The sequence below is a fragment of the Sinocyclocheilus grahami genome, unplaced genomic scaffold (genome assembly GCF_001515645.1).
Source record: "Sinocyclocheilus grahami isolate Dianchi unplaced genomic scaffold, SAMN03320097.WGS_v1.1 scaffold191.1, whole genome shotgun sequence".
NCBI lineage: Eukaryota > Metazoa > Chordata > Actinopteri > Cypriniformes > Cyprinidae > Sinocyclocheilus > Sinocyclocheilus grahami.
Genome location: NW_015505370.1, coordinates 1,567,482 through 1,586,565, shown reverse-complemented (window position 1 = coordinate 1,586,565; position 19,084 = coordinate 1,567,482). Strand labels below are relative to the sequence as shown.

The following is a 19,084-nucleotide window of genomic DNA, read 5'->3' as shown; positions in this document are numbered from 1 at the left end:
ATGGTGGAGCGTTTGAAGCATGAAGGGACTTCGCACAGCTCCAGTGATCTGTTGAAGATCTGTGTGAAGATGGGGGCCAGCTGGTCAGCACAGGATTTCAGACAGACTGGTGTAACACAATCTGGGCCTGGTGCTTTTTTCCTTTTCTGCTTCCGGAATACCTGGCGCACCTCGTCTTTGCTGATCTGAATTGCAGGTGTGGGGGAGAGGGGGGTTGCTGGAGGTGTGAATGGTTGCGTGGAGACTCTGGAGAGGTGTTCAGGGCGGGTGTGGTTTTTTTTTCAAACCTGCAGTAGAACTCATTCAGATCGTCTGCCAAATGTTGATTCTCCACAGTGCTGGGGGATGGAGTCTTGTAGTTGGTGATTTCTTTCAGACTTTTCCACACTGATACTGAGTCACTGGAAGAGAATTGAATCCTTATTTTTTCTGAATAATTCCTCTTTGCCACTCTGATCTCCTTTTCCAGTGTGTATTTAGCCTGTTTATACAAGACATTTTCCCCCTTACTGTAAGCATCTTCTTTGGCCTGACGGAGCTGTCTGAGTTTTGCAGTGAACCATGGTTTGTCGTTGTTGTAGGTTAAATGAGTCCTGGTAGGAATGCACATATCTTCACAGAAACTGATATAAGATGTTACAGTCTCTGTGAGCTTGTCCAGATCTGTGGCAGCAGCTTCAAAAACACTCCAATCAGTGAGGTCAAAACAAGCTTGTAAATCCTGCTCTGCTTCATTAGTCCCGTGGGACAGAGTGATATGCATTCTTTATTGTGGTGTAACAGTGATCCAATATATTACTGTCTCTGGTGGGACGTGATGTGCTGTCTGTATTTTGGCAGTTCACGGGAGAGATTTGCTTTATTAAAGTCCCAGAGAATGATTAAAACAGAGTCCGGGTGTTGTTCTGTGTCTGTGATCTGATCAGCGAGTTTCTGTAAAGCGGCACTCACGTGCACTTGCGGAGGAATGTAGACACTTACGAGAATGAATGAGCAAAACTCCTGCGGGGAATAGAACGGTTTGCAGTTAATGAAGAGCACTTCTAGATCTGAACAGCACATCTTATTTAACACAGTTACATCTGTACACCACCTCTCATTGATGTAAAAGCATGTCCCGCCGCCGCGTGATTTCCCCATTGATTCTGCGTCGCGATCCGCTCTGAACAGCTGAAAGCCTGGAAGATTCAATGCACTGTCCGGAATGGCGTCTTTCAGCCAAGTTTTCGTGAAACACAGAGCAGCAGAGTTTGAAAAATCCTTATTTATCCGGGAGAGCAGAAGGAGTTTGTCCGTTTTGTTGAGTAGAGAGCGAAGGTTCGCCAGATGGATGCTAGGCAACGGCGTTCTGAATCCGCGCTGCCTGAGCTTGACGAGGGCGCCGGCTCGCTTCCCCCATCTGCGCGTCCTGAAGCGCTTGATCAGCGCCGCAGCTCCCCCGACTACAATGTCCAGCAAAACATCAGAATAGTCGAAAACCAGTGAAATATCGGGTGGTGTGCACTTCCGAATGTCCAGCAGTTTGTCTCTTGTGAAACTGATTGCAGGGATATAACTAAAGACAGGACAAACTAACAAAAACCTAAAAACAACTGCGGAGCACGCCACGGAGGCAGCCATCAGCGTCAGCGCCATCGCGAACAGTGCGAACATCGTGAACAGTGAGCCCCTTTATTAAAATACCTGGACAAAAATTGTCATATTCACTTAGTATTACTTGACCTAATTCACAAATATCTCAACTACAATTAAGTAGAAATTCATTGTATTCAGTTGTGTTTTAGGTACTAAAACAGTCCAGTACTTTACAGTGAAACATTTTTATATTGAAATAATGAATATTTCTGTGCCACCCCAGACTGGTTGCTGGCCCCTCCCTGGCCACCCATGTGAAAACATCCTGGCTCTGCCACTGGCTGGCAGATGAGAGAGTGGTCCGCCTGTTCGGGTGCAGGTGGTGAGCCACTGGCTGTTAGGGAGGGTTAGAAAGCCCGATCTTCTCCATCTCGTTCACATCCAGTAAAGAGTAGCCCTTGACACACACTCTATGAGAGAAGGGCTTATCCCACGATCACTTCATCTCTGTCACTGCACGCCGGTAAAGCAGGAAGCAGTTGTTTCGCCAGGGGAAGGCCTTTTACTGTCGTAAATATCCCGTTTAAATCCCGGGTCCCCCGGAATTATTGGCCAAGCGATGTTAAGCTTAGCTGTTGCACATTTACAAGCCTCCACTAAGTCACAATCCATCACATTTGACGGCAGATCACCAGTCTGTGTGCTCACAGGCCTGGACGCTTGGGCCACAGACAGGATAGCGTCATCCTCCTCATCTGGCTTATCTCTGAGGAGGTGAGCTAACATATCGCCCTCCTCATCACCCTCCCACCCCCCGCCCGCCTTCCTCTAGCAGCTGTTGGTCGAAAAAAAACTGTCTAAGCTTGGAGGACTTAGAATTCATAATATCCCCCCATAAAAGAAAGATCCCACGGAGGAGAGGGTTGAGCCCCTTTAGCCAGAGGGATAGCCGAGTGACACGATCATCTTTAGAGGAAGTGGCCACCCGAAGCCTTCATTCCAAGATCCTTGCCTGCATGACCCGACAGTGTGCACAACTTTCTGCATCCACCAATGCAGCCTGAGCATGCTTAACACCCATGCAAGTGATACACATCGGATGGGGATCTCTACCGGAGATCATGAATCCACAAGCTGCCGGACAAGAGCGGGAAGGGGCATCTTTCCTTCTCTCCACTGCAATCTTAGACACCGATATGGTGGACAAGTCAGACTTGTAGCTCGCCTTGACGCATTAGCTATTGGAGACTGCTCTATTGAAAGCGATGTAGAGAAACTCAGTAACAAGCAAACAATCAAACCGATTGCAACTGCACCGCGTTTTGCAACGTCAACCTTAACGGTATGTCTGTGAACTGGATCAGGGCAACCTAGGTGCTGAAAGAAAGTCTTCACGGGGAAGAGATCAGGAATGCTGTTTCAGGCATCACAGCAGTATATATAGGAAGGGTGTGGGTTCCTGGTCATGAGCTGTGATTTGTCTGCCCTGCGGACAGACGTGGTGTGATTGGTGCTATCATGCCTGAGGTGTTTCCCATAGTGAGATACAGAGCGATTTTTTGAAAGAGAAACAAAACTGTTTGGTTAACAACATTCTTCAAAATATCTTCTTTTGTGTTCCGCAAAAGAAAGAAAGTCATACAGATTTGAAATGACACTAGGGGAAGTCAATGATGACAATGTTCATTTTTGGGTGGACTATTCTTTTTAGGAAAAATTTCCACAATTAATTTGATTAGTTTGATTTAAAGTTGCGGTCAAGTTGAACATAAATGGTTATTCAGCCATACACTGAAAAGAGTGTTGAAGATCTTTCAAAACATCTAAAGAAAGAGTGAAGAGATTTTGGATGTAAACAGCAAGCTAATTTGTTTGCTGGTGTTAGTTCAGACCCTCAGATGACAGTATGTTGCCACTGAACTGACAGAACACAGGAAGTCAAACTCTTGTTAGCTGTTAAAGAGTCTTCAAAAGGCATGAAAGACACAGGGCAAAGTGCCAAGGAAAGCGCAAGGGATGTTTTTTTTCTCAGAATACAGTCATATGACAAATCTTGTTAAGATTTCAGTGAAAGAATAGACTCCTTTAGATGCTTTCAGCATTCTGAGAGAAAAAAATCAACAATAGTTTGACTGGGTTTCCAGCTGTGTAGTAACAACCAGCACAAACAACGGAGGCTCAATCTTGTGTTCTCACACGCTGGGCGTTGCCATCTGTGATTCTGAAGACCATGTGCTCCACAAGCTTCAGGGGAAGCCTGAGGTCTGGCTTGGAAGATTTTAGAGTGCCTCATGAAAAGGCTTTATCGTCCTTTTAGCATAAACACTTTAGCAGCAATAATAGACCAGGAGAGCTTCAACCCCATTCACGTCGACTACAGCTGCAAAGCCACAAACAGCTGAATCTGGTTTCGGTGGCCACACTTACCCCCCGTCCTCTCCCCGAACACACCAGTAAATTTCACAGCTGTGACTCTGGCACGGGACCGTAGTGTCTGATGGGTTTAAGATTAGCCACATGAAACGACTCTTCCCCATCAAGTATATGTGCGAGCTGGAAATCTCAGGGTAGTGAAGAACATTCCACAGCGTCTTCATTCAAATAGAAATCCTGTAATAAAAGTACTTTTAATGCAGACTGAAGAATGTCTTGCCTTTGGGGATTGCTGAGATAAAAAGAAGGGACATGTGAGTCTGTAACTCAAATAACCCTAATCTCACCCTAAATTATCTTAATAAAAATGACACATTTGTTTCATAGTGTCACCAGTGAGATACTGCAACTCTATAGGCTTCCAAGAACAGCTTTCAGTACATTGCCGTCAAGGGAAAACAACAATTAGTCATCGCTGATTAGTCAGCTGACATTTGTAATAATTCAAAGCACTGTTTGGAAATGAATCCTTAAAGATGCACGAGGAAGGAGACGTTTTAAATATTTAAAACAGAGCATGAAAAGCTTGTTTATCTGGTCAGATTATATATTTTTTTTCAGTGCAAAAGTAAACTTTTTAAATGGGAAAGGATGGGAAGACTATAAACAAGTCCGAGATTTCATGGTCAAAGTGTGCAATACAACATACATTTCGGGTAGGTGATATTAAAAATATATTAAAGTTCTATAGCCGTTTTAAATACATTAAAGTGAATTTCATCACAATATTTTAATGCACAGTATGACAAATTAATATTTATTTTGAGATTTACCCAGGATAATCTTAATGTAAAAATAGGGGAAATGAGCATGGCCAATATACAATATACAACATAATTTTAAAAATCTCTAATATCAGCAAGTTACTGATGCCAATATACATATATCCCTAATATCCCTAATTTTTGCTTTGCTTGGTTCAAATTCTGTAAGTGTCTTTGTCCCTTAGTTCCGCTGGAAGACATTTATATTAGCTCTGGCAGATCAGCAGCAAAGCGAATTTATTAAATCAATAGAAGCTATTATTTTATATCTTGTTTGTATCAGCAAAAGAATCAATGCTCTAAATATGAACCAGTGCATACCCTGTATCTCCACTTGCAATGCATATCAATACAGTGAAGCCGTTGTGTAATCATTACAACTTTGTCTTTTTAAATCCAATTCTCCGTGTCAAATTTTCAGATTTGATGTGCAACGAGTGGAGACGAGGCGGCCCTGTTATACTCCATGTTGTACAAATTTGGTAAAAGGGGTTATGGACCATTAATCTAAAAGTCAATTTGCTGCACATAAGCTGCTGTCTGTAATGGGATATCACTGATGATCTGCTCAGTGAAAAATCCTAATCGTGCATACATGTTTGATGGATTTCTTTTTCCCAAGAGGTGATAATTCATGTTAAATATGAGCTGAATTGATTCAGTGAGAGACTGAGCTGTACTAAGCGCATTTGACAAAGAAAATAGGATGAGCGCAAAAGAAAACTTTCTATATCTGAAAACTGTTTGATATTTAATTTTGATATATACTGTATATGTATCTATCAATTTCTGTCAATATTGGATGCATACATTTAGATAGGTTTAGAAACATTGCTTCCTATTTACCAATCAAAATATTTACAAGGAAGGTAATACTCTTGAGGACCACAATACATATAATGGACCCTGAAGCCCTAAACAGGGAATAAAACCCTTTATAATTTTTATTTATACTGCTTGTTTCTTTTCCTTCAGCTTCAAGCTTTCCATCTACGTAATACCATAATTACTGTCACTTTATATTCAGCAGACCTGTGCGCTATTCATATCCTCTCTTGATTGTAGCATTTAGACTCTAGGTTATATTTTACCTTGTCGGTTTTGTCAAAACATTTCACCTTTAGCTGACTGTTTTGGATGGTTAGTAGGAAATGTTTTGGAGAACATTGCCTTGTAAGTGTAGATTTTCAACTTTCAAGACCACATTTACTTTTATGAAGCCATTTAGATCAAACAAAACAAATGAAATGTAAAAACAAAACAATTCAACATGAACATATAGTCATTATTTTAGAATTCAGGCACTTAAAAAGGCAGCCAAAAGGAATGTGAATTAAACCGCATTGAACATCAGACTACATAATCCAACATCATTCAGAAATCCTGTAATTGGATCAGAAAATGGGACAACAGAACATACGCTAGCTCCTCAACATGGCAACAGTATGAAAAGAGGTTCTGCATAATAATAGCCATAAAACTGGCAAGCCAGTAGCTGATCAAACCCACCAATGTACTAACTGAAAATTCAGAAAACATGAGAAATATTATAAACAAAAAAAGCTTACCTATCAGTTTCAGTCATGTGGCCTAAAATACAGTTTCATATCAGCTTGTTTGTCATGACTTTTAAGTGTTTATATATATATATATATATATATATATATATATATTCTAATGTCAGAAAAAAAGCCTGCTTCATCACATGAGAATGACTCAACTATTAGTGACAACATAGAATACATACACTGAAATAAGTATTTTTAAATTATGACATATCTACATTATGGGTGTTACACTGAAATAAGTATTTTTAAATTATGACATATCTACATTATGGGTGTTATGGACCTAACTGAAAAAGGTAACAACAACTGATGTGTAATTTTAAAAACTTTCGGCGAAAAGTGAATAAATGAACAAAACCAAAGTCTTAAAATGACCTTTGCTCTCTTGATTAAAACAACTGTAGATAGTACTTGAAAGACAGACAACTATAATGTCATCTCTAGTCAGGTAAATGAACAGCAATATCACTCTTTTTCGACAGACACAGAAGTTTTAACTAGTATCGTCACATCTCACAGCACAGTAATATGTGAACACGGTCATCCAGCAATGTCATAAAACATAAATATAGCTTATTAAGGCAAATATAAGTGCACCATCATCTTGTAGTACACTAAAAAATATATACATTTGACCTAAATACATGAGTCAAAACATTTAATATGCTCTTCCTCATGTCTAACATCAACATTAAATTTTCATAATCACGATGATACAAATGTATTTCAAGTATATATTTCACAAGAACAAAAGTAAGTTTAAATTGTTAGAAAATTCTGTAACTTATTATATATATAACTTAATAATATATAACTTCACAGCGATGTGAAAGACTCATTGTCAGTTATCGCAAACACTTGATTGCAGTTGTTGCTGCAAAGCGTGGCACAACCAGTTATTAGATTTAGGGGGCAATTACTTTTTCACGTAGGGCCAGGCAGGTTTGGACCTCTTTTTTCCCTTAATAAAAGAAATCATCATTTAAAAACTGCATTTTGCATTTACTTGCATTATCTTTGTGTAATATTAAAATTAGTTTGATGATCTGAATCTTTTAAGTGTGACAAATATGCAAAAAAAAAAAAAACAGGAAGGGGGCAAAACCTTTTCACACCACTGTGTGTGTGTATATATATATTTTTTTAACATTCTGGTATTTTCTTTAAAAAAAAAGGTCAAAACACTTTCGTTGGGTGACATTCAATAAAAAATAGCCTCAGTTAACAAAACTAAAGCTTTTTAAGATCCAATAAAATGCAGCATGGTTCAAAGACGAGATATCACCATTTTGGTGTTCGCATCAAATTCAATTTACAAAAGTCATTTTGAATGCATAAACATGTTGATTGCAAGTAAAGTGTCTACTTTCATATTTCAAATGACTTTTGTGAAAATAACATGTCAAAATATGGGGGAAATAATGTTCTAAAGTGTAAAATTGCACATTCAGGGCTTTTCAGAGATACTAAATGTTTGGATGTTTCACTATGACCACTCCCTCTCCTTGGTCTTCAAAAATGTCTGAAATTAATTTAGTGACACTCTTATGGAAATATGATAATATTTTGTAATTATAATTTAAATCTGTCTAATTTTTAAACTGTCTGTCATAAATCAACATCTCAGGAAAATGTTATGGGGTTTCAAATCAAAATATGACTTTGTTACGAAACAGGACGTTGATTTCATACATGTCCTCATATGAGGACACCGGGACTAAAAGCATGTTTATTAGCATTTTGGGAGACATAACAAATGAACAGGGAAAGAAATTATATTTCTATATTCTATGAAATATTATTATGTTACATCTAAGACGTATTGTATGTTGTGGATGTGTTCCTGTTGTTTCCTCTCTACCAGGATTGGTTCAAGGCTTAATGAGAGACTGCTGGTGAGTGGACCAGAGATGAGACCTGTACTATAAATTCCCCCGGATCGAATTAAAATGAGTACTTAAACAGCCATTCATTGTTGTGTCGTTTATGTTGCGGTCCTGACCTAGACCAGGGTCGTAACATAAATTGGGGGCTCGTTCGGCCGGTTGTTCGTCACGGATGGTCTAAATAGGGCGTTCGTTTGTTGCGGATAACATAAACTAGGGACTCGTTTGGAGCAGGTAATACATTGTGGAGGTTTATTTGGGCGTATCAGTGAAGGGTAAGATGACTTGGAGATTTGTTTATGGCTTGTTAATGAAGGTACCATATGTTGCGGATTCGTTCAGTACGTATCAATGAAGGTATTTGGCGGAATTAACCATGCGTTTGTTTGCCTGGTAATTGTCTTTTGGTGCGGGATGAATTTACGGTCAAATATGGAATTTGATTTAACGTCGTTTACGTTATCTCCTACTACGGAGGTCTTTAACAAGTGTCGTAAGGCTGATTTGTTGCAGATTGTGGATTTATTTAATTTTTCTGTTCCTAGGGAGGGGCCAAAACAGGTAGTTAAAGAGAAGTTGTATAACAAGTTGGTAGAGGCTGGAATTTTGCCGGATGAATCTGTGGAAGGGTTACCACGGAAGAGTGTTGAAGCTGAGGTAGGTGAGGAAACGTTTTCTTTTCCTAACATTGATCCTAGTCATCCTCGTTTTGATCCTATGTTAGCGATTAAGTTGAAGGAGTTGGATCTGCAGTTAAAGAAACAGGATTATGATGTGCAGCTGCTTAATTTTCGAACTTTGGAGTTGCAGGCTGATAGTAAGTTTAAATTACGTAGGCTGGAATTACAAGCCAAAGAGCAATTTAATGCACCTGTGCCTATGCCTAGGTCTAGACCTCCATCTCCTCGTTCGCCAGTGAATACGTCAGTTTCAGCTGTATCGGAGCAAAGTCCGCCACACGCTGCTACTTTGTCTGTTGGTGAGTCTGTAACCAGTCTTGATGTGAGTAAATATGTCACACTTGCACCTCATTTTAGAGAGACTGAGGTAGATTCTTTCTTCGTCGCTTTTGAGCGTATTGCAGCTACCTTGCATTGGCCGAAAGAGTTGTGGTCGTTGCTTCTGCAGTGTAAGTTAGTGGGTAAAGCTCAGGAAGTGTACAGCTTTACCTATCGAGCAAAGTCTCGACTATGATATTAAGGCTGCGGTGTTGCGAGCGTACGAATTAGTACCTGAAGCTTATCGTCAGAGATTCCGAAACCATCAGAAAATAGCCAGTGAATCCTTTAGTGAGTTTGTTCGTGAGAAAACTGTTGTTTGATAAATGGTGTACAGCAAGCAGAGTTACCACGTTTGAGCAGTTAAGAACTTTTATTGTTGGAGGATTTTAAGTTGTTTCGGAGGATATTGTTGTATATCTAAATGAGCAAAAGGTATTGTCCGTGCCGAAAGCCGCTGTTTTGGCAGATGAATTTGTGCTCACGCACAAAACTGTTTTTACTCCGTCTGTGTGTAGAGAGAAAAAGGGTTAATCTGTTGAATTTTCTGTGAGAAACAGCTCGAGAGTTTTTAATAAGGGTAAGGGAACACGAGGGAGTAGAGGAGCCATGTCGAATGTGTTTCGTAACACAAATGTGTCTCGTGAAGGAGAAAGACGGTGTTTTTTTTTTTCCGTGAGCCAGGACATTTAATTGTAGACCGTAAGCGTTGGAATCAGGGTAAGCCTCCTGAAAAACCAAAAGGAGTTGCTTTGGTCCATACTGCTTCCATGCCATCTCAGTTTTCTAGTTCACATACTGAGTTATACTGCCCATTTATTACGAATGGTTCTGTATCTCTTTCAGAGGAGCAGGGAGATTTGAAGCCGATTACAATCTTGCGAGATACGGGTTCGGTTCAGTCGTTCATCTTGGAAAGTGCACTAGAATTTTCTGAACAGTCATACTGCGGAGCGAGTGTGTTAATCCGTGGCATTGAGCTTGGTTGTGTTAGTGCCTTTTGCATTCAGTTTATCTCCAGTCTGATTTGTTTACAGGGTTCACGAAGTTAGGAGTACGATCTCAGCTTCCTGTTGAGGGAGTTGATCTGATTTTGGGTAACGATATAGCTGGTGGTAAGGTGTTTCCTCGGCCTATTGTAGTGGACACGCCAGATGTGACTGGGTTGTGTGAACAGATTGATGTGGGTCAACAATTTCCGTCTGTCTTTTCTGCCTGCGCGGTAACGCGTGCTCGGACTAGAAAGTTTGGTGATGTTCTAGATGTGTCTGAAACATTTATGACTGATAGAGTTGACAAAAAGGAATGTGTGCAGGAAAAGCTCTTTTTTTTTTTTGTTTCTCGGGTCTTAAGAGGTTAAAAGGATTATGTCTTATTGCTTTTTTTAAAGTATTTAAATAACCAAGGGACTTTTGTCCTGAAAATGCAGTTTATCAGAGATCATTCAGTGTAACAGGAACAAGAAGCCATTCTGAAATCATATTAAAAAACAGTCTGTGACATAATCAGATGGCACCTGGAAGACATGGTGCTGCAAGAAAAGTGACTTTATTGCTCTTAAATATTTGATCATTTCATCTTTCCATGGTGTGGCAATCCTAAATTACAAAAACACGTCATTCAGTGAAATGGCAAAAACAATATACTTATTCTGACCAGTATTTAATGATATAGATAAAAGAATGTGATCATACTAAATATTTTTATATTTTAAATTACTTTCACTTCCTTACAAAAACTTCTTGCTGACAAATGGGTAAAACCTAGTGGTTTGAAGGCAAAGTATAAAGATTTAAAAAGGTATTTGAGGGCTGCACTGCATCCTTAAATATAATCTTTTAATTTGTCGTTAAATGATTCTTGTTTAAAATATGGCTAACAATGTATGGTATAATTATTGTTACACTGAATGACATTTTAGTGGGTGTCTTCTGTAAATTATGGTTAAAAATGTCTGATAGTCATTATTTTTTTGCTCAGAAAAAAAACCCATAAAATGAAACAGTATACATGGGGGAAAACCATTTAAAGCTGTATTACACTTTTTATGCTTGAACCCCCCTTTTCGTCTTTGATCCAGTATACAAAAAGCAAAGGAAAATTATCAATCAGCATCATCATTTTCCAAAATTCACTTGTTTGAAACCTGGCCCTTTTGTAACTATTCGAACAAAAGTCCGACAAGGTGAAGAGAAGCAAACATGTTCCAGTGTTTTTGCAAGAGAACAATCAAGAGTAAAGACTGCAACCCGAAAATGCGTTACTAACAAACAAAAGCTTAGACAAACAACTCATCGCCTGCACTGCGAGCAACGCGACGCGACAAACTCGAACGCTCTCTTTATAATCTACAGCGAGCGCAAAAACCTTCGGACGAATTCGTTGATTATAATGGGAGCGCTCCAGTTTTGACGCGTCGCGTAGGAATGTGATGTATAGACAACAACCCTGTCATTATGAATAACGAAACTAAACGATTAATTGGACTTCTTGTCTAAAAGCCCTCTTAATTACTTCAGTGTGCCGGGCTTAAATGAAACTTAATGTTGGAGGACAGCACGCTAAAAATATCGACTTTAGCCTAAAACTTCATTATTTTTAAACGCACAGATTCTCTTACCTTGAGTGGTGTCGTGGATTTAAATGACAGAGTTTATTGGTAACACACTGCTAGTCCGGTGTCGTTTCTCTGTTGGATACATGGGAAGAGCAGCTCATTGTACTGTCATCCTGAGGAGAACACCTGGAATAGAGCAGACACAAACACTTTTGCCATGAAGTTTACGTAACACCACCATCCGCTGTCAATGGCGTTGTCACAAAACCTTAAACGCTGCCTACATAGACTGCATGTTTAGGTATCATAGTCAACTGAACTGACGCACAACGCGTCTTTGATTCTGTAAAACATGCTGCACGTACCTGTAATGCTCAAAAATGCGGGTTAGGAACACGTCTATGATGTCCGTTATGCTGTCTATATAGGCAACTCACTAGGTTTTGTAACACGGCCAGTGTGCTGACGTAACGCATGGCTGGAACAACATGGAGTTTCTTAAAGGGCTATGGGCACATGTGGAACATGAAAACCCATTATTAAAACAGTGGCTCCAAAAAAACATTTAGACACTTGATCTTATGAATCTTACTTGAGCTTATATATCTAACATGTGAAATCAGCAAGTGAATGATGCTAGAGCTTTTCTAAGCTCAGACTTTAGTTTATTTATGAAGTCAGTCCCCCTCAATATCACACAGGTGTAGCTCATCACATTGACTGACTACAGTTTATGGACATACATTTGACAAGCGGAAAGTATCAGAATACACTGTCATAAACCACATTGTCTTTTCTCTAACAGTGTGCTTGTGCCTAGTTCTTATTGAATTAATAAAATAATATTTTGTGAATTCAGCAATCCCTTCAAACAATTCCAGTATTGATATCGTTTTGAAACTGAACTTGGATACAGAAATAAACTCACTTGTTTATTTGTTGTCACAAAATATCTATGCATATTCAATGAACAGTGTCTATAAAGGTTTATTTTTTACAAGGTCTTTTAACTCACAACTAATCAATTATAGTTTTATCGGTCACAATTAATTATATTAATATTACGAATGAAGTATAGGCCTATCCTAAAACTGGGAATAGATAATATGGAATTATAAATATATTTTGATTTTATACATTTGATTTAGATTTTCAATTTTAAGTATTAAAGAAATGTACTGATAATAGAAATAGTGAACAGCTGAGTCATCTTATTTCACAAAACAATAGGCTTTAGTGTTGTTATTGTTAACTAAAACTGTTAAAAATTCAATTAAGCTGAAATAAAATATAAGATGAAAAACTTAAAACATGAATGAAAACTGGAACTGTTGCTTTGTGCAACTAATTGAAATAAAGAGCTACTGAAATTACAAACACTAAAATTGAAATTAAAAATGAATTAAAAGAGAAATATTTTTAAACAATATTAATATGAAAATAAAAGCTAAAATATTGCTAATATACTGTAATATACACATAATACTAAAATAACACTGCTAATTTAAGACATTTCTGAAAATAAATCAAATCTGAAAGCACAACTTTCAGACAACAGAATTCAGTACAAATAGATGAAAGGAAGATAACATTTATTTCAATCATGACAACTCTCTGAACATTTTAGCATGGTGATGGATATGACAATGTTAATGCCTTTGGTCTTGGCGGAACAGATCTGTTACGCTGCTGCTGAATTGCTGCCGCTGTTGGTTATTGCTGTAGTTGTATATTATTGCTGCCGCTGCAAGCAAGTACAGGAACTTATATGGCGATACGGTGCCGTGAGTATTTAAGACATGCTGCTGCTGCACAAATAGCATATAAAATAACCAGTAGCAGATCTATACAGGTGGAGCTGGGGAAGGTGTAGGGTTTCAGAGAACTCTGAAAGCGCGCTGCAGGAATCTCAAGTGAATGCTAGCCAGCCATATAAATACAAGGCAGTAAGCTCATTGGCTGCATATGCAGCATGAACCAATCAGCTTGTGCCAAGTCGTTTAACTCTCTGAATATCATCAGTTACGTTAACACCCCATCAGAATGCGCCATCTAGAGTTTCATGACTGAACTATATATTCTAAACAATCATTTTCTTCAATGAAGTGATCATTCAGTAAGGCAGGTTTCTAAAAAAAAAACAAAGGTATGATAGGTCAATACAACAGCTTACTTAAAAAAAACTGCTACTTCTTTTTAATCTTAAGATTACACAATCTTAAAATACAAAGAAATGAAAGAGGAAAAGAATGTCTGAATTACACACAATTCAATAAATATCCTCTATAAAGAAACCCTTGAAAAAGAGCCCCAAATAATGATGATTATGAGGTGATATGCAGAATAGCTTACACGGAGTGACCATTTTCTGAGAAAAAAAGCAACGACAAGACAACTGCAAGTGCTGTACATGTATGCTACAGAAACACTCATGTCACATGAAAAAGGCACCTGGGACAAATTAATTGTTCTGGCTGTTTCCATCATCATAAGCATTTTTTCTTCAGCAAATTTGAACTTAACTGTTCAACTACATAAGAAAAATTCATAATCTGTCCTTTTAAAATGACTTAAGGTTTGTGCATCTATTACTATTTCATTAATTCTTGTACGTGAGACCACTTCACCATGTATGTATTATTACAGAACATCATTTAAACAGCTTTTGACATCCAAAGAAAACACCATGACATGTAGTTTTGCATTAATGTTCTTGTAACTGATTAGCAATAACACTTCACATTAATAAAGGTGTTAAAATTAGGATGCCAGGTGAAATGAAATATCTGGCCACAGCGACACAGTCTGTGCAGAATCATATTCTCATTCGATAAGTGCTGTTCTTATTTGAACATGTCATTGAAGGCTCTGCCAATGATCATCCTTCTGACCTCACTGGTTCCAGCTCCTATCTCATAAAGTTTAGCATCTCTTAAGAAGCGGCCCATTGGGTAGTCATTAATGTAACCGTTTCCACCTGTGAACAGACACAAATGTGAGTCAACTAGAGCTTGAGTCATAAAACCTGGGCTTATTGAATTAGCAGGACTTAATTTGCTGACGATTTGACACAATCGTGAATTGTTCAATTTTTAAGCTCATCAATCAACACATGAAAGCTCAATTATCTCAGGCAAATCAAATTTGCATGTATGTTCAAAACACAAAGCATCTATGGCAACAGGTACAAGTTTGACTTGTTTGCCGTTTATACACCCAGTAACTCCATGCTGTGGTAAGAATGAATAAAGACAGAAGGTTTGGCCCTGATCTCTGCCTAAGGTACATCGGGAGCTATTTCTTGTAGCTTTTGCTGTGCTAACAATTAGGCAATCACCCAGGCATTGAATTCCATCCAAGGCAACTTGAGTCGCGTTCTCAGCACAATAAAGGATTACCCCAGCACAGTCCTACAATAACATCACAAATCAGTACTGCTACTACACACTCTGCAAGCACTGTATGCATCATTTCCAAGCCGATATGTAACATTATAAAACAAAGCAGTCAAATAACATAAACTGGGTATATAGCTCTTACCTTAGCACTGAAATCGCCTTTGTCACAAGCACGGGCAACGTTGTATAAATACTGTCGACATGAACTAAGCCGTGTGTACATTTTCTCTTGCATTAGCTAGTCAATGGGGAAAAATTATTTTGATTAATTTTATTGCCAAGGGAACAAATAACTTTACATAAATAAAATTAAATTGTGTATAAACTACCATTTCAAATTTTTGAAAAGTCTCTTATCTATTTAATCAAAACCACAGTAATATTGTGAAATAGTATTGCAATAAAAAAAACTACTTTTCTATTTTAATATATATTAAAATGTAATTTATTCCTGTGTTTGCAAAGCTGAATTTTCAGCAGCCATTACGCCAGTCTTCAGTGTCACATGACCCTTCAGAAATCATTCTAATATGCTGATTTAATGCTCAAGCAATATTACTTTTTAAGATCACAGATTAAAACGGTTGTATTAGTTTCCATAAAAATATTAAGCAGCACATTTTTTCAGGATTCTTTTATGAATAGAAAGTTCCAAAGAACAGCATTTATTTGAATTGGAAATACTTTGTAAGAATGGAAAAGTCTTTACTGTCACTTTTGATCGATTCTTGACAAATAAAAGTAATAATTTATTTCAAAAGACTCCACACTTCTGAAGTATAGTAATATGGTTCTAATTATATGTTTAATTAAATTCTATAATGTTTATTACTGTTAAAGAAAGTTATTATAAAGCGATACCTATGGTTTATGTTGAAAAAAGTTTCCATTTAAAAGCAGTTTGAATTTATTCAGCATTTTTATTTGTTGGACACGTAACAGGTTGTTGAGCGCACATATAGTGCGACACTTCTAAAGCCAGGGAAACACCTCATATTAAAAGTATTATTAAAAATAGATGAACCCGGAAATACCATGGCCGAGTGTTTGTTGGCAAACAGTAATTTCATCTATTAACAGACAAACATTAAACATGTTGAACAAACAAATCCTCAAATATTTCAGAGTGAAAAGCATACCTGGAAGTGTCAGATTTTCTGTCCAAAGGCTTCACGAACATGTAGGTAAGGAATTGCATGGTCAAGCACAGCTTGCATGATGCTGAGGGAATGCAGAAAATGGTCAAAAATAACTATTAGACAATTTACAATTCTAAGCATGCTACTGAAAATAAACAGAGCAACAATTACCCCACAGGTCCAGAAGCCAGGACGAGTCTCTCTAGGTCCAGCCCACTCATCATAACATATACTCCTTTATTTAACAGAACCAATATGTTTTCCTCTGAAACCACAACAGAACATTTTCAAATGTTGTTTGGACCTCCAGCATATTCAGACATAAAAAAATATGCATAATAGACTTCACACACCAGGGATTTTGCAGTCTTCAAAGATGAGTTCACAGGTGTTAGATCCTCTCATTCCCAGTTTATCCAGCTTCTGCGCCGTGCTAAATCCTGGCATGCCCTTCAAGAACACAAGCACAATGATTATGACATGCTTATCTATTGAAGCTGCTGCCTTCCTGGTCAACAGATTAAAAATGAAACATTCAATCAGAATCTCAACGCTAGGTGTAATATGATTTCAGACTGAACTGTAAACGGTAATCAATCTTTCAGTAGGACGTGGTTCAGCATTTCGAACCTTCTCTACGATAAAAGCAGTGATGCCACGGGCTGCTGCCTCTGGGTCTGTTTTAGCATACACAATCAGAATATCTGCGTCTGGTCCGTTAGTAATCCAGAACTTATTACCGTTCAACACGTAATGATCCCCTTGTAGATGACAGATAAAAGGGAAAAGAATAAGACCGCCAAACATGTGTTGTCTGGGCTTGTCTGGTTAGCAATACTCATTTAGCCCTTGATGGTACAGTAGATGCCTTAACTACACCATGCATCTTTTATTTAGACAACCATTCAAATGTATTTATGTATTCTAATTAAATGTTTTTCAAACAATATAAATCACTAATATGTCATTACATTATAGTAAATGATTTGCTAGTGATAAATTTATTTGAAAAGCTCATATCCGATATATCAGCCGATATTCTTTGTGTAGGCTATATCACAGTACAGTATATTCAAAAGTTTGGACACACTTCCCATTCGTGTGCCCAAACTTTTGACTGGTATACTGTATATAGAATACAGTATATACATAAACAGAATATATATAAACAGAATATATATAAACACATTTTTTGCAATGATAACTCAAATGTGGTGATCAAACACGTGTGAGTCACTATGTGACAAATAGGCCTATGTAATGGAAGCAGGGTATTTAACAATTTAACAATAAACTTTATTATTCAAAATGAGTCTGACATCAGTGCACTTAACAGTAAACTTCACTTATTATAAATGACTTAAAAAACACAAATAGAACAAAATATATATAACTTGAATTAAGAAAATAAACAAGGTAACTGTGTAGGGCAAGCAAGCTATACTGCCAAACCAACAGGGGCAGGTTTATGCAGGAAGCACACCTTTTCCAAATGTAAACATCTAAAATGAATAAATAATAATAATGAATAATATTCAATAGTTGTGTATTTTCTGGTAATCGAATGAACATGCAGAACATGAGGATTCGTATTTAAAATAGTTTTTTGCAGTTTAATATTCACAGACAATGGTCTATATCGTGATTTTATTTAAAGGGATAGTTCACCCAAAAATGAAAATTCTGTCATCATTTACTCACCCTCAAGTAGTTCCAAACCCGTATAAATTTCTTTGTTCTGCCGAACAGAAAGGGAGATATTTTGAAGAAAGTTTGTAACCAGGCTGTTTTGGGGCACCATTGACTTCCATAGTAGGAGAAAAAAAATACTATGGAAGTCAATGGTGCCCCAGAACTGCTCTGTTTCCCACATTCTTCAAAATATCTTCCTTTGTGTTCTGCAGAACAAAGACATTCATACAGGTTTGAAACTACTTGAGGGTGAGTAAATGATGACAGAATTAAAATTTTTGGGTGAACTATCCCTTTAAGTGTACTGACCTGTTTTTTATTTTTTAATCAATAATAAGCCAAATTCCATGAAATTCCGTGTTGTACAGTAAATTCCATTTTTATGAATGGATTCCACGATTCCGTCCATGTTTTCTGCATCGCAGAAATCACAGGGCCCTACTAATGTAGCAAACGAATATGATAAGCTCATTGTGAGAGTAAAAGACGGGGACATTGTTTATTTACTTTATAGCATTGAGTCTCACCAACTAGGTGGCAACGTAGCGTTAAATCACCATTCAACAGACTCAAGCCACCACCGCACTGCCGTCTATTGGACTGCATAAAGATACTAACTTTTCAATCTGCTACGTTACTGACTGTACTGACAAACTATGCTGACACACCATGTCTACACTGGACGTGACAAAGCGACCGTTGAAAATCATTTGTGCTTTGTGTCAGTATGTCATAAATCGAACGAGGCATCGGGATTTGTCGTGCTGCGTCGCGCCGCATCCAGTGTAGACAGCACTACTGATTATATTGGGTTTTATTGTATTTTGTCGCACCGCTCGCGTCTGGTGTAGACACCCAGTTAAGAAATGTGATGTAACCGATGTGATAAGCATGGCCGGTATAAACACAAGCATTGACTGAGTGGCCGCGATCAGCTCCGGGGGCCATATGCGCCGCAGAAGCTTGCCGTGATGCGCAGATCAGCTCTAATGCCACTGAATCTGCCGTTAAAAATGAGCCATCCATTCATCATATCATCATGCAAAACTAAGAATTAGAATCATTGTAATGTGA

General features: G+C 37.9%; 2 protein-coding genes across 2 annotated transcripts in view; both read right to left on the bottom strand.

Moving 5' to 3' along the window:
* bahd1 (bromo adjacent homology domain containing 1) overlaps positions 1–11,981 on the bottom strand; it is a 41,912-nt gene extending 29,931 nt beyond the window's left edge. Inside the window, exon 1 of the mRNA XM_016284990.1 lies at positions 11,845–11,981. The gene's annotated coding sequence lies outside the window, so the exon portion shown is untranslated. The remainder of the gene's footprint in view (positions 1–11,844) is intronic.
* Positions 11,982–13,802: 1,821 nt separating this feature from the next.
* Positions 13,803–19,084, bottom strand: part of LOC107594842 (isovaleryl-CoA dehydrogenase, mitochondrial-like) — a 10,223-nt gene continuing 4,941 nt past the window's right edge. The window contains 7 exon segments of the mRNA XM_016285050.1: positions 13,803–14,758; positions 15,119–15,191; positions 15,322–15,417; positions 16,319–16,400; positions 16,490–16,583; positions 16,672–16,768; positions 16,949–17,079. Coding sequence (XP_016140536.1) covers positions 14,625–14,758; positions 15,119–15,191; positions 15,322–15,417; positions 16,319–16,400; positions 16,490–16,583; positions 16,672–16,768; positions 16,949–17,079 — 707 coding nt within the window. The 3' untranslated portion in view covers positions 13,803–14,624.